General features: G+C 45.9%; 1 protein-coding gene across 1 annotated transcript in view; it reads left to right on the forward strand.

The window, feature by feature from the left end:
* LOC311120046 (FERM, ARHGEF and pleckstrin domain-containing protein 2-like) overlaps positions 1-13,415 on the forward strand; it is an 83,835-nt gene that overhangs the window by 18,124 nt on the left and 52,296 nt on the right. The window contains exons 3-4 of the mRNA XM_084194675.1: positions 10,879-10,983; positions 13,353-13,395. Coding sequence (XP_084050801.1) covers positions 10,879-10,983; positions 13,353-13,395 — 148 coding nt within the window. The remainder of the gene's footprint in view (positions 1-10,878; positions 10,984-13,352; positions 13,396-13,415) is intronic.

Raw genomic sequence — 13,415 nt, forward strand, 5'->3', positions numbered from 1 at the left:
GGGATAGGATAAAGTAATCCTTACCCCACCCCCCAAAAAAATAATATATAATGTGTATATATATATATATATATATAATGTAAATGAGCTCCTGAGTGGCGCAGTGGTCTAAGGCGCCGCATCGCAGTGCTAACTGTGCCACTAGAGATCCTGGTTCGAATCCAGGCTCTGTCGCAGCCGGCCGCGACCGGGAGACTCATGGGCGGCGCACAATTGGCCTAGCGTTGTCCAGGGTAGGGGAGGGAATGGCCGGCAGGGATGTAGCTCAGTTGGTAGAGCATGGCGTTTGCAACGCCAGGGTTGTGGGTTCGATTCCCATGGGGAGCCCGTATAAAAAATAAATAAAAAATGTATTCACTAACTGTAAGTCGCTCTGGATAAGAGCGTCTGCTAAATGACTAAAATGTAAAGTGGTTATCCCACTGGCTATAAGATGAATGCACCAATTTGTAAGTCGCTCTGGATAAGAGCGTCTGCTAAATGACGTAAAATGTAAATGTCTGCTGGAGTAACGTCCCATTCAGAACCAGAATAGAGGACAAGCCTCAACCGTTGCTGGTAAATTCTTTGGGGGATGGGTGCTCCTTTTCAAGTGTGCTTAGAGGCACCCTTTTTCTAGTGTGGGGCCTGACTATATCCACTGCACTAATCCCTACATTAATGCAATGTACGAAACCAAAAAGTGTCCCATATGTTCTTTCTGTATGTAATGATTGTATTCACTGGTTTCTCCTCTTTCCACATTTCAGCCACTCTTTTTAAGATTCTACGTCGTTCTACCCAAAACAAGCAAAACTGGATTGCGCGGCCAATATAGCCCCACCGCTCAAAGATTCAGGAATAACCTGATGGAGAGCGTCCTGCATGGACGAATACTGGGAGCCCAGATCCTGTTGAAGAGGCCGTCGTCTGGCTGCCAACATAGCCCCCCCCCCCCAGCAAGGAGGTCACTGCAGCACACACGTCTGGCTGCCAACATAGCCCCCCCCAGCAAGGAGGTCACTGCAGCACACACGTCTGGCTGCCAACATAGCCCCCCCCCAGCAAGGAGGTCACTGCAGCACACACGTCTGGCTGCCAACATAGCCCCCCCCCAGCAGGGAGGTCACTGCAGCACACACGTCTGGCTGCCAACATAGCCCCCCCCCAGCAAGGAGGTCACTGCAGCACACACGTCTGGCTGCCAACATAGCCCCCCCAGCAAGGAGGTCACTGCAGCACACACGTCTGGCTGCCAACATAGCCCCCCCCCCAGCAAGGAGGTCACTGCAGCACACACGTCTGGCTGCCAACATAGCCCCCCCCAGCAAGGAGGTCACTGCAGCACACACGTCTGGCTGCCAACATAGCCCCCCCCCAGCAAGGAGGTCACTGCAGCACACACGTCTGGCTGCCAACATAGCCCCCCCCCCCAGCAAGGAGGTCACTGCAGCACACACGTCTGGCTGCCAACATAGCCCCCCCCAGCAAGGAGGTCACTGCAGCACACACGTCTGGCTGCCAACATAGCCCCCCCCCAGCAAGGAGGTCACTGCAGCACACACGTCTGGCTGCCAACATAGCCCCCCCCCAGCAAGGAGGTCACTGCAGCACACACATCTGGCTGCCAACATAGCCCCCCCCAGCAAGGAGGTCACTGCAGCACACACATCTGGCTGCCAACATAGCCCCCCCCCAGCAAGGAGGTCACTGCAGCACACACGTCTGGCTGCCAATAAACAAGCCTCAACCGTTGCTGGTAAATTCTTTGGGGGATGGGTGCTCCTTTTCAAGTGTGCTTAGAGGCACCCTTTTTCTAGTGTGGGGCCTGACTATATCCACTGCACTAATCCCTACATTAATGCAATGTACGAAACCAAAAAGTGTCCCATATGTTCTTTCTGTATGTAATGATTGTATTCACTGGTTTCTCCTCTTTCCACATTTCAGCCACTCTTTTTAAGATTCTACGTCGTTCTACCCAAAACAAGCAAAACAGTGGATTGCGCGGCCAATATAGCCCCACCGCTCAAAGATTCAGGAATAACCTGATGGAGAGCGTCCTGCATGGACGAATACTGGGAGCCCAGATCCTGTTGAAGAGGCCGTCGTCTGGCTGCCAACATAGCCCCCCCCCCCCAGCAAGGAGGTCACTGCAGCACACACGTCTGGCTGCCAACATAGCCCCCCCCAGCAAGGAGGTCACTGCAGCACACACGTCTGGCTGCCAACATAGCCCCCCCCCAGCAAGGAGGTCACTGCAGCACACACGTCTGGCTGCCAACATAGCCCCCCCCCAGCAGGGAGGTCACTGCAGCACACACGTCTGGCTGCCAACATAGCCCCCCCCCAGCAAGGAGGTCACTGCAGCACACACGTCTGGCTGCCAACATAGCCCCCCCAGCAAGGAGGTCACTGCAGCACACACGTCTGGCTGCCAACATAGCCCCCCCCCAGCAAGGAGGTCACTGCAGCACACACGTCTGGCTGCCAACATAGCCCCCCCCCCCAGCAAGGAGGTCACTGCAGCACACACGTCTGGCTGCCAACATAGCCCCCCCCCCAGCAAGGAGGTCACTGCAGCACACACGTCTGGCTGCCAACATAGCCCCCCCCCAGCAAGGAGGTCACTGCAGCACACACGTCTGGCTGCCAACATAGCCCCCCCCCAGCAAGGAGGTCACTGCAGCACACACATCTGGCTGCCAACATAGCCCCCCCCAGCAAGGAGGTCACTGCAGCACACACATCTGGCTGCCAACATAGCCCCCCCCCAGCAAGGAGGTCACTGCAGCACACACATCTGGCTGCCAACATAGCCCCCCCCAGCAAGGAGGTCACTGCAGCACACACATCTGGCTGCCAACATAGCCCCCCCCCCAGCAAGGAGGTCACTGCAGCACACACGTCTGGCTGCCAACATAGCCCCCCCCCCCATGGTCATGGTCCTACTACACTAATGTAGCATCAGTTGTTACCCTCTGGTCATTATCACACTGGATCTGTAGCATTTTAGAAGTCTATTAATAAATAAATAAATAAATAGGTAATTTAGCAGACGCTCTTATCCAGAGCGACTTACAGGAGCAATTAGGGTTAAGTGCCTTGCTCAAGGGCACATAGACAGATTTTTCACCTAGTCGGCTCGGGGATTAGAACCAGCGACCTTTCGGTTACTGGTACAACGCTCTTAACCACTAAGCTACCTGCCGCCCCTATTAACTGTAGGCTACTACTGTAGCATACCTGCTTTACACTGTCTATTGTATATTTCAACAGTTATTGATGTGAGTTGTTGTCTATACTGTCTATGGGACATTACAGGCGGTGAACAGTGAAAAATAAATGATTGTCTTTGCCGGTTCATGGATGGTCATGTCATTACACACTGTACAGTCGTGGTCAAAAGTTTTGAGAATGACACAAGTATTGGTCTTCACAAAGTTTGCTGCTTCAGTATTCTTTTTTTTAGATATTTTTGTCAGATGTTACTATGGTATACTGAAGTATAATTGCAAGCGTTCCATAAGTGTCAAAGGCTTTCATTGACAATGACATTCAGTTTATGCAAAGAGTCAATATTTGCAGTGTTGACCCTTCGTTTTCAAGACCTCTGCAATCCGCTCTGGCATGCTGTCAATTAACTTCTGGGCCACATCCTGACTGATGGCAGCCTATTCTTGCATAATCAATGCTTGGAGTTTGTCAGAATTTGTGGGGTTTTTGTTTGTCCACCCGCCTCTTGAGGATCGACCACAAGTTCTCAATGGGATTAAGGTCTGGGGAGTTTCCTGGCCATGGACCCAAAATGTCTGTTTTGTTCCCCGAGCAACTTAGTTATCACTTTTGTCTCATGGCAAGGTGCTCCATCATTCTGGAAAAGGCATTATTCGTCACCAAACTGTTCTTGGATGGTTGGGAGAAGTTGCTCTCGGAGGATGTGTTGGTACCATTCTTTATTCATGGCTGTGTTCTTAGGCAAAATTGTGAGTGAGCCCACTCCCTTGGCTGAGAAGCAACCCCACACATGAATGGTCTCAGGATGCTTTACTGTTGGCATGACACAGGACTGATGGTAGCGCTCACCTTGTCTTCTCCGGACAAGCTTTTTTCCGGATGCCCCAAACAATCGGAAAGGGGATTCATCAGAGAAAATGACTTTACCCCAGTCCTCAGCAGTCCAATCCCTGTACCTTTTGCAGAATATCAGTCTGTCCCTGATGTTTTTCCTGGAGAGAAGTGGCTTCCTCGCTGCCCTTCTTGACACCAGGCCATCCTCCAAAAGTCTTCGCCTCACTGTGCGTGCAGATGCACTCACACCTGCCTGCTGCCATTCCTGAGCAAGCTCTGCACTGGTGGTGCCCCGATCCCGCAACTGAATCAACTTTAGGAGACAGTCCTGGCGCTTGCTGGACTTTCTTGGGCGTCCTGAAGCCTTCTTCACAACAATTGAACCGCTCTCCTTGAAGTTCTTGATGATCCGATAAATGGTTGATTTAGAAAGGCAATATCCTTTCCTGTGAAGCCCTTTTTGTGCAAAGCAATGATGACGGCACGTGTTTCCTTGCAGGTAACCATGGTTAACAGAGGAAGAACAATGATTTCAAGCACCACCCTCCTTTTAAAGCTTCCAGTCTGTTATTCTGACTCAATCAGCATGACAGGGTGATCTCCAACCTTGTCCTCGTCAACACTCTCACCTGTGTTAACGAGAGAATCACTGACATGATGTCAGCTGGTCCTTTTGTGTGGCAGGGCTGAAATGCAGTGGAAATGTTTTTTGGGGGGGATTAAGTTCATTTTCATGGCAAAGAGGGACTTTGCAATTCATTGCAATTCATCTGATCACGCTTCATAACATTCTGGAGTATATGCAAATTGCCATCATAAAAACTGAGGCAGCAGACTTCGTGAAAATTAATATTTGTGTCATTCTCAAAACATTTGACCACGACTGTAGGTCTATGCTATGTTTTATTGGCTTTTACCAATTTCCCTCCAGTATTCACATGTTACTGATCCATTGATCTGTTATATTGACCTTCAGTATTCACGTTACAGCAGTCAGATCAATGGATCAGTATCTCATACACTACACTAGCATGTGGCATACTGTAATGAATCACTTGTAGTAGATGGCAACAAAACAGATGGTACTGGTTCTAATGGCATTTTTATTACAGTAGGCCATGTCAGTTGGTTAGGCCATGTCTGGCTGTGAAGCTGAATCATCGTAGTGTAAATTACAACCGGCCCATTTTAAATCCTGTCTCCTTGAATCCTGTCGGCGAGGGATATTTGTGATTAACGGCACAAACAGCACATGAAGGCATGACTCTTCTGTTCCCTCGTCCTAGTCCATCTCCCCCCCCCCCCCCCCCCCCTCCAATCAATGGCAGTCACATGTCTCCCGAGTGGCGCAGTGGTCTAAGGCACTGCATCGCAGTGCTAGCTGTGCCACTAGAGATCCTGGTTCGAATCCAGGCTCTGTTGTAACCGGCCGCGACCGGGAGACCCATGGCCCAGGCACACAATTGGCCCAGGGTAGGGGAGTGAATGGCCGGCAGGGATGTTGGTAGAGCATGGCGTTTGCAACGCCAGGGTTGTGGGTTCGATTCCCACGGGGGGCCAGTATGAAAATAAATAAATATATATAATGTATGCATTCACTAACTGTAAGTCGCTCTGGATAAATGACGTAAAATGTAAACATGTCCCACTCTGCAGCACGAACACACGTTGTCGTTTGCCGTGGATTGCCATGTCCCACAGTTGCCCCACCACTCCCCCTCAGACCTCAGCTCTCGCCACTGCTCCTGGTAGCTCGTCTACCTGCTCCTCCGATTCAGCCTCCCGCCGTGCTCCTAAATTCTGCCTCGAATTAAATATGGCTCTGAAATAAAAATGGTCTTCTACCTCCAAAGTCCGACATGACTTATCAAATGTTATGATGATTTACCGATAACAAGCAAGCTAGCTACTTTAGCTACGAAAGTACGCAACAGGGAGTTTTGTTTACAAAACCACACCAAGTCTCACAGGATGAGAGTGCAGGCAGAACCCAAAGGAGTCCCTAAATGAGGAAGTTGATAAAATCTCCTTAAGATTTATTAGTAGTTAAATTTTAATTGTATAAAATATAAATGACTTTGTAAAACTATTTTAATGAACAACCACCCAGCTTTGGAGTAGTTAAGTCAGGGTTTCCAAAACTCGGTCCTCGGGACCCCAAGGGATGCAGATTTTTTGTTTTTTGCCTTAACACTGCACAGCTGATTTTTCATATAATCAACTAATCATCAAGCTTTGATTTAATTTTGAATCAGCTGTGTAGTGATATAGCAAAAAAACAAAAGGTGCACCCCTTGGGGTTCTGATGGCGGCGTTAGCCTAGCATTTGTGTGAGACTGTAGCATTACATGTAGTAACATTTGGGGTCAGGGAAGGCCGGCAGGTACACCTAATCGCTTCCCCTGATCCTGATTTTAGCGCTAGCTAGCTAACTGTTATCGGCTGACAAACAGTCTTTGGCCAGCTGGTCACATAGCTAGGGCTAGGGTGTTTCCCACTCACAGGTGGTGTAGGTACTATTTCCAGTCTGTTTTACACCTACAGTAAACAGTGTTGATAGTATTGGACTCCTTCCTCAATAGATTAGGTGAGATTTGACATTTGTAACACCCTCCCTACTTTTTTTAAATTTCATTTTCACCTGGCTGCAGGGAATGTTGGCATTTTAGACCCTTTTAATAAATATATATTGTGTAGTAGAAGACCCCCTCAGACTAATATTATTTTATGATTCTTTTTTTAAAGGATAGTTTGGAGACTTCCTGTAGTCTGAGGGACACGATTTGTGTTTTTAGTGATGTGCAGTTCACAAACAATTTAGTTAATTTTGAACAACTCTTTTTACTGACTCACTTTGTGCTTTAGTATTTTTTTGTGAGTGACTCGTTCATTTTGGTGGTTTGTTTTTGACCTGCTGGCCGCAATGAGTCCTACAGCAGGTTTTATACACGCTCAGCGGCTCCAGACGTGCGCCGACAAACAACTGTCTGTCATTTATCCACGCAGGATAATAGATCAGGCAGCATAGAGGAGAAAAATACATCTTTAGAAATGATGATTTATCACATGGTGCAAGAATGAATACAATTTATTGATGATTGAATGTTATCATGGACACAGTTTTGTAGAAGCAAAACATAACTCTGCCCAGAGGAGAGGCGCACTAATTGTGGTTGCTCAATGCTAACTCATTCTCCGTTTAGGAAATGGGTTTGAGTGTAAATTCTCCTGTGAAGTCTTATTCTCCTTGCTTCTCCCTCATGCTGGATTCTAAAACGACTTCAGGCTCTTTCACATGGCTCTCTGCCTGTCTATAAGGAATGTCTTTCACATGGCTCTCTGCTTTTCTATAAGGAATGTCTTTCACATGGCTCTCTGCCTGTCTATAAGGAATGTCTTTCACATGGCTCTCTGCTTTTCTATAAGGAATGTCTTTCACATGGCTCTCTGTCTTGTCTATAAGGAATGTCTTTCACATGGCTCTCTGTCTTGTCTATAAGGAATGTCTTTCACATGGCTCTCTGCTTGTCTATAAGGAATGTGTTTCACATGGCTCTCTGCTTGTCTATAAGGAATGTCTTTCACATGGCTCTCTGCTTGTCTATAAGGAATGTCTTTCACATGGCTCTCTGTCTTGTCTATAAGGAATGTCTTTCACATGGCTCTCTGTCTTGTCTATAAGGAATGTGTTTCACATGGCTCTATGTCTTGTCTATAAGGAATGTCTTTCACATGGCTCTCTGCTTTTCTATAAGGAATGTCTTTCACATGGCTCTCTGTCTTGTCTATAAGGAATGTCTTTCACATGGCTCTCTGTCTTGTCTATAAGGAATGTCTTTCACATGGCTCTCTGCTTGTCTATAAGGAATGTCTTTCACATGGCTCTCTGCTTGTCTATAAGGAATGTCTTTCACATGGCTCTCTGCTTGTCTATAAGGAATGTGTTTCACATGGCTCTCTGCTTGTCTATAAGGAATGTCTTTTCACATGGCTCTCTGCTTGTCTATAAGGAATGTCTTTCACATGGCTCTCTGCTTGTCTATAAGGAATGTCTTTCACATGGCTCTCTGCTTGTCTATAAGGAATGTGTTTCACATGGCTCTCTGCTTGTCTATAAGGAATGTCTTTCACATGGCTCTCTGTCTTGTCTATAAGGAATGTCCTTCACATGGCTCTCTGCTTGTCTATAAGGAATGTGTTTCACATGGCTCTCTGCTTGTCTATAAGGAATGTCTTTCACATGCCTCTCTGTCTTGTCTATAAGGAATGTCTTTCACATGGCTCTCTGTCTTGTCTATAAGGAATGTGTTTCACATGGCTCTCTGCTTGTCTATAAGGAATGTCTTTCACATGGCTCTCTGTCTTGTCTATAAGGAATGTCTTTCACATGGCTCTCTGCTTGTCTATAAGGAATGTCTTTCACATGGCTCTCTGCTTGTCTATAAGGAATGTCTTTCACATGGCTCTCTGTCTTGTCTATAAGGAATGTCTTTCACATGGCTCTCTGCTTGTCTATAAGGAATGTCTTTCACATGGCTCTCTGCTTGTCTATAAGGAATGTCTTTCACATGGCTCTCTGTCTTGTCTATAAGGAATGTCTTTCACATGGCTCTCTGCTTGTCTATAAGGAATGTCTTTCACATGGCTCTCTGTCTTGTCTATAAGGAATGTCTTTCACATGGCTCTCTGCTTGTCTATAAGGAATGTCTTTCACATGGCTCTCTGTCTTGTCTATAAGGAATGTCTTTCACATGGCTCTCTGCTTGTCTATAAGGAATGTCTTTCACATGGCTCTCTGCTTGTCTATAAGGAATGTGTTTCCCTATGGGCCCTGGTCAAAAGTGGTGCACTAAATAGGGAATTAGCGTGCCGTTTGGGGACACTGCCTCTGACTACGTCCAAACTTGTGATTGTGGGAGATGGCGCTGTGTCTCCCAGGCAGGAGAGGAGAGGATTTTATTTACACCCAAAGCCTTCCCGCTTTCTCTTCAACGTTCCTTTGCAAGGTTTATGATGAACACACGCTGGAGTTCTGGAAGCCTCTTCCTTCTCCTCCTCTGATCAAAGTGGGTAACGAAGACTTGTTGTTTTTTGATTAGGGTTAACGTTAAATCAACTCCCCGTCGACGGTTATGAAGTCAATTGTCCCATTTTTCATATTCAAATTCTGGATGTAGGTAGTGTAGCACTGGCTTTATATATCTGGATGTCATTTTAAACAAATGTTATAAGAATGGTTCTGGGGGGGGGGGGGCTGATGCCATCATTAATACTCATCAGACCAACTCCTTGAAGTTGTCTTTTTAAAAAAAAAAACTATTTTGCTCAAAACATATTTTTTGACCCTTTAGTGCAGGGTTCTTCAACTCCGGTCCTGGAGGGCCGAAACACCTCTGTTTTTTATCCTCTCCTTCTAATCAGGGGCTAATTCAGACCTGGGACACCAGGTGAGTGCAATTAACTACCAAGTAGAAATAAAAAAAACAGTGTTTCGGCTCTCCAGGACCGGAATTGAAGAACCCTGGCCTAGTGTCTGCTGGTTTCTCCTTTCAATGACGACCTAGACAACCAGGTGAGGGGAGTTCCTTTACTAATCAGTGACCTTAAGACCTAGACAACCAGGTGAGGGGAGTTCCTTTACTAATCAGTGACCTTAAGACCTAGACAACCAGGTGAGGGGAGTTCCTTATTAATCACTGACCTTAATTCCTCAATCAATTACAAGGGAGGAGTGAAAACCTGCAGACGCTCGGCCCCCCGTGGAACGAGCTGGACAAGGGCTTTCGTTTGTTTTACTTTACTGTATTTATACTTGGGATATTGCTTTTCAACAGGAAAAGTTCAAAAATCACTGGAGCATGTCTTTAAAAAAAAAGGCTACTTCCATTATCTCCCTAGTCTTTGTAGAAACAGAGCGATGTAATGGTCGTGTAGCCAACGCAAACCAGACTTTTTTTAAATTTTTTTATAAGGTTTTTAAAAATACAATTTTACATTACAACCAGATGTCTCACACTATCATTTTCTATGGAGGTCACGGGGCTAGGATTCCAAACCCCAACTGCAGTATGTTCCTGGTTAGGGTTGGGCAGTATCCAGATTTTCATACCATTCCTGCTCAAAATACCACAGTATACACGGTCTACCGCCCAAGCCTATTCCTGGTACATAGTAATTAGTGCTGCACTTAGTGAAAACAAACCCAACAGCGTTGCGAAGGTAAGCTGAAGGACGGGGAGAGTTTATTTCCATTACCCTCCCATGTGAATTTACAGTACTCAGTTCAGGTCCAGGGAAGGGCCTGTTAGTTAGGTTGTCATACATAGAAGAGAAAGAATCACCAGTCTGTTATTTGTTGACACACAACTCAAGCAAACGACTTCCCATGGCCAGCGGCCACTGGTACAGACATTCTGGCCACTGGTACTGCTATCAGACAGACAGACAGGCCGCTGGTACTGCTATCAGACAGACAGTGGGTCATTGACAGATTCCACAGACACTCACCTCAACTGTGTTCAAGCCTTATAACAGATTGACTCAAATGTGAATGACGTTATGTAACCTGAATGACTGCCTTTGTCCTATTCGGACTGAATTACCTTTAATAATTTGTGTGGTATGTTGAGTGCAGGTTAGTTATTAGAGAACACTAGAAATTCTTTATTTTTTTTATTTTTTATCACTGACTTGTGAACAATTGACCAGTATTTGGGTTCAGACAAGGTACTGTAAATCTAGACAGGGATAGTCTGCATTTTTCATGTCATAAAATATTTATTCTCACAAAGTGGTGACGTGCTCTCCCCCCCTCTCTGTCTCCTGTAGTCCAGAGCTGACGGACAGACTCTTCTCTCCGACGTGTTCCGGAGGAGCAACCTAATGGAGAGCGATTACTTTGGCCTGGAGTTCCAGAACATGCAGATGAACTGGGTAGGTACTCCACTAACTATGACTTGATGAACGAGTTCACTGGGAAAATAGCTGTTTTGATTATTCTGTAAAGAAGGGAAGATCCTAGAGGATCCTTTTGGAGTTTTAAAAGGTGGTATGTTCTCAGCTGCTCTCAAGACTTTAGACACATCGCATCTCCTCGCTCTGCAGTGTATTGGTTTAAACTTGTCGTAAAAGCACCCAAATAAAAACGTTAAGAACCGGATGTTGTTGAAACATAAATAAAAATGGTCTGGATGTGGTATAAAAAAATCCTGTCTAAAAAGGAATCAGCGACACATGGGAGACCGTTAGGAGGGCTAGTTCAAAGAGGACGGACCCGGGGACGTTTTCAGATGCCTGCGAGGTTCACTGGATCCATCCTGTGGTCTGTCCAGGAGAGGTCGGAGGTTCAGTCGGATCACAGTTAAGGCAATCTAAAAGCCAACTTCCTTAATAAAAAAAAACCTTATCACCCAGTACACATCTGTTCTGACCTGCTGTCAGATTTGCGAAAGGAGTATTGTCATGGAGACCATAGCAATTGAAGTGCACTCAATCTGAATCGATAACGCCATAGTCATGTAGAGATGGAGACGCCATAGTCGTGTAGAGATGGAGACGCCATAGTCGTGTAGAGATGGAGACGCCATAGTCGTGTAGAGATGGAGACGCCATAGTCGTGTAGAGATGGAGACGCCATAGTCGTGTAGAGATGGAGACGCCATAGTCGTGTAGAGATGGAGACGCCATAGTCGTGTAGAGATGGAGACGCCATAGTCGTGTAGAGATGGAGACGCCATAGTCGTGTAGAGATGGAGACGCCATAGTCGTGTAGACCAGGGATGGGCAACTTTGATGGGGGGGGTGGGGGCCACACACAAAAAATAGAAGTCATCATGAGGGTACGTAGTGGCTTGTGGGTCTACGTACCCACATCAATGCCCCCCTCGTGACAGTGAAGAGAAACAATTTTAAGTTTTAAAGAGAATTTCCTGCAATTCTACACATTTTGCCATGGGGCGGAGAGACGGTTTTTGCAATTCTAGAACTCATTTCCTGCAGTTTTACACATTTTGCTATAGGGTGGAGGCAAATGTTTGCAATGGGCCCCACCCTGGTCGGTAGTTTGACCACGCTTACTACAGGTTTAGATAGCTTGCCGCTAGACTAATTTACCAATCTAAACAAATTAGCTGACATGGGCTAATTAAGTGACTGACTGACATAAGAGAATAACTGGTGATGGACAACCACATTTTTTTTAAATTGCACCTTGTGTATTCTACTATTCTAACTCTCAACAGTAAGTTGAGACGCCGACTGAGTTCATATACACTACCAGTCAAAAGTTTGGACACCTACTCATTCAAGGGTTTTTATAGTAAAAATTTTTTTTACAATTTTTTACATTGTAGAATAATAGTGAAGACATCAAAACTATGAAATAACACATATGGAATCATGTAGTAACCAAAAAAGTGTTAAACAAATAGAATGATAGAATGCCAAGAGTGTGCAAAGCTGTCATCAAGGCAAATGGTGGCTATTTGAAGAATCTCAAGTATAAAATATATTTTGATTTGTTTAACACTTTTTAGTTACTACATGATTCCATGTTTGTTATTTCATAGTTTTGATGTCTTCACTATTATTCTACAATGCAGAAAATAGTAAAAATAAAGAAAAACCCTTGAATGAGTAGGTGTGTCCAAACTTTTGACTGATACACACACACACACACAAAGGGGAGGCCACCAGTTGCCCATCCCTGGTTTAGACCTTCAACAATTTGAAAGTGATCTTTCAACTGGAATGCTTTCCCATATGTTGCTGATGTCCTTTCCTCACTAAGGTCAAAGGTCATCCAGGTGGCTGTTGTCTTTTTTTGTTGTTGTCATTTTAGCAGACGCTCTTATCCAGAGTGACTTACAGTTAGTGAGTGCATACATTTTCACACTGAACGACACTGGACTCATGCTGTCCTGCATCCTTTATATAGAGAGGAGGTGGGAATAGAAGGTACATTCCTCTCTCGATCAGGCCCAGGTGTGATTTTAAGGTGGAGGGTGGGAGCAGGGTCAATGTGGCCATGGAGCCAACCCTCAAATGCCCCCAACCCAGCCCCCCCCCCCCCCCAACCCCTTAACTGTCACTCACAGCGTCCACCACTGTCACCAAGGCAGCCATCTACATAGCTGTGGTCCCATCACGCCTGAATTATGACTGTTGGACAGTACCATCTCTTGGACCACTAGCCACAAACAGAGCAGAGAGGAAGGGAGTATGTGTGTCTAAAGATCTCAAGCGTTCCTTTTTCAATAATGATTTCAAGGCTCCTCATAATTTAACTTTTTTTGTTTTTTCAGGTTTGGTTGGAACCCACGAAGCTCGTAGTGAACCAAGTGAAGAGTAAGTCCACACAGACATGG

This window comes from Coregonus lavaretus (assembly GCF_964263955.1).
Source record: "Coregonus lavaretus genome assembly, contig: HAP1_SCAFFOLD_784, whole genome shotgun sequence".
NCBI classification, from domain to species: Eukaryota; Metazoa; Chordata; class Actinopteri; order Salmoniformes; family Salmonidae; genus Coregonus; species Coregonus lavaretus.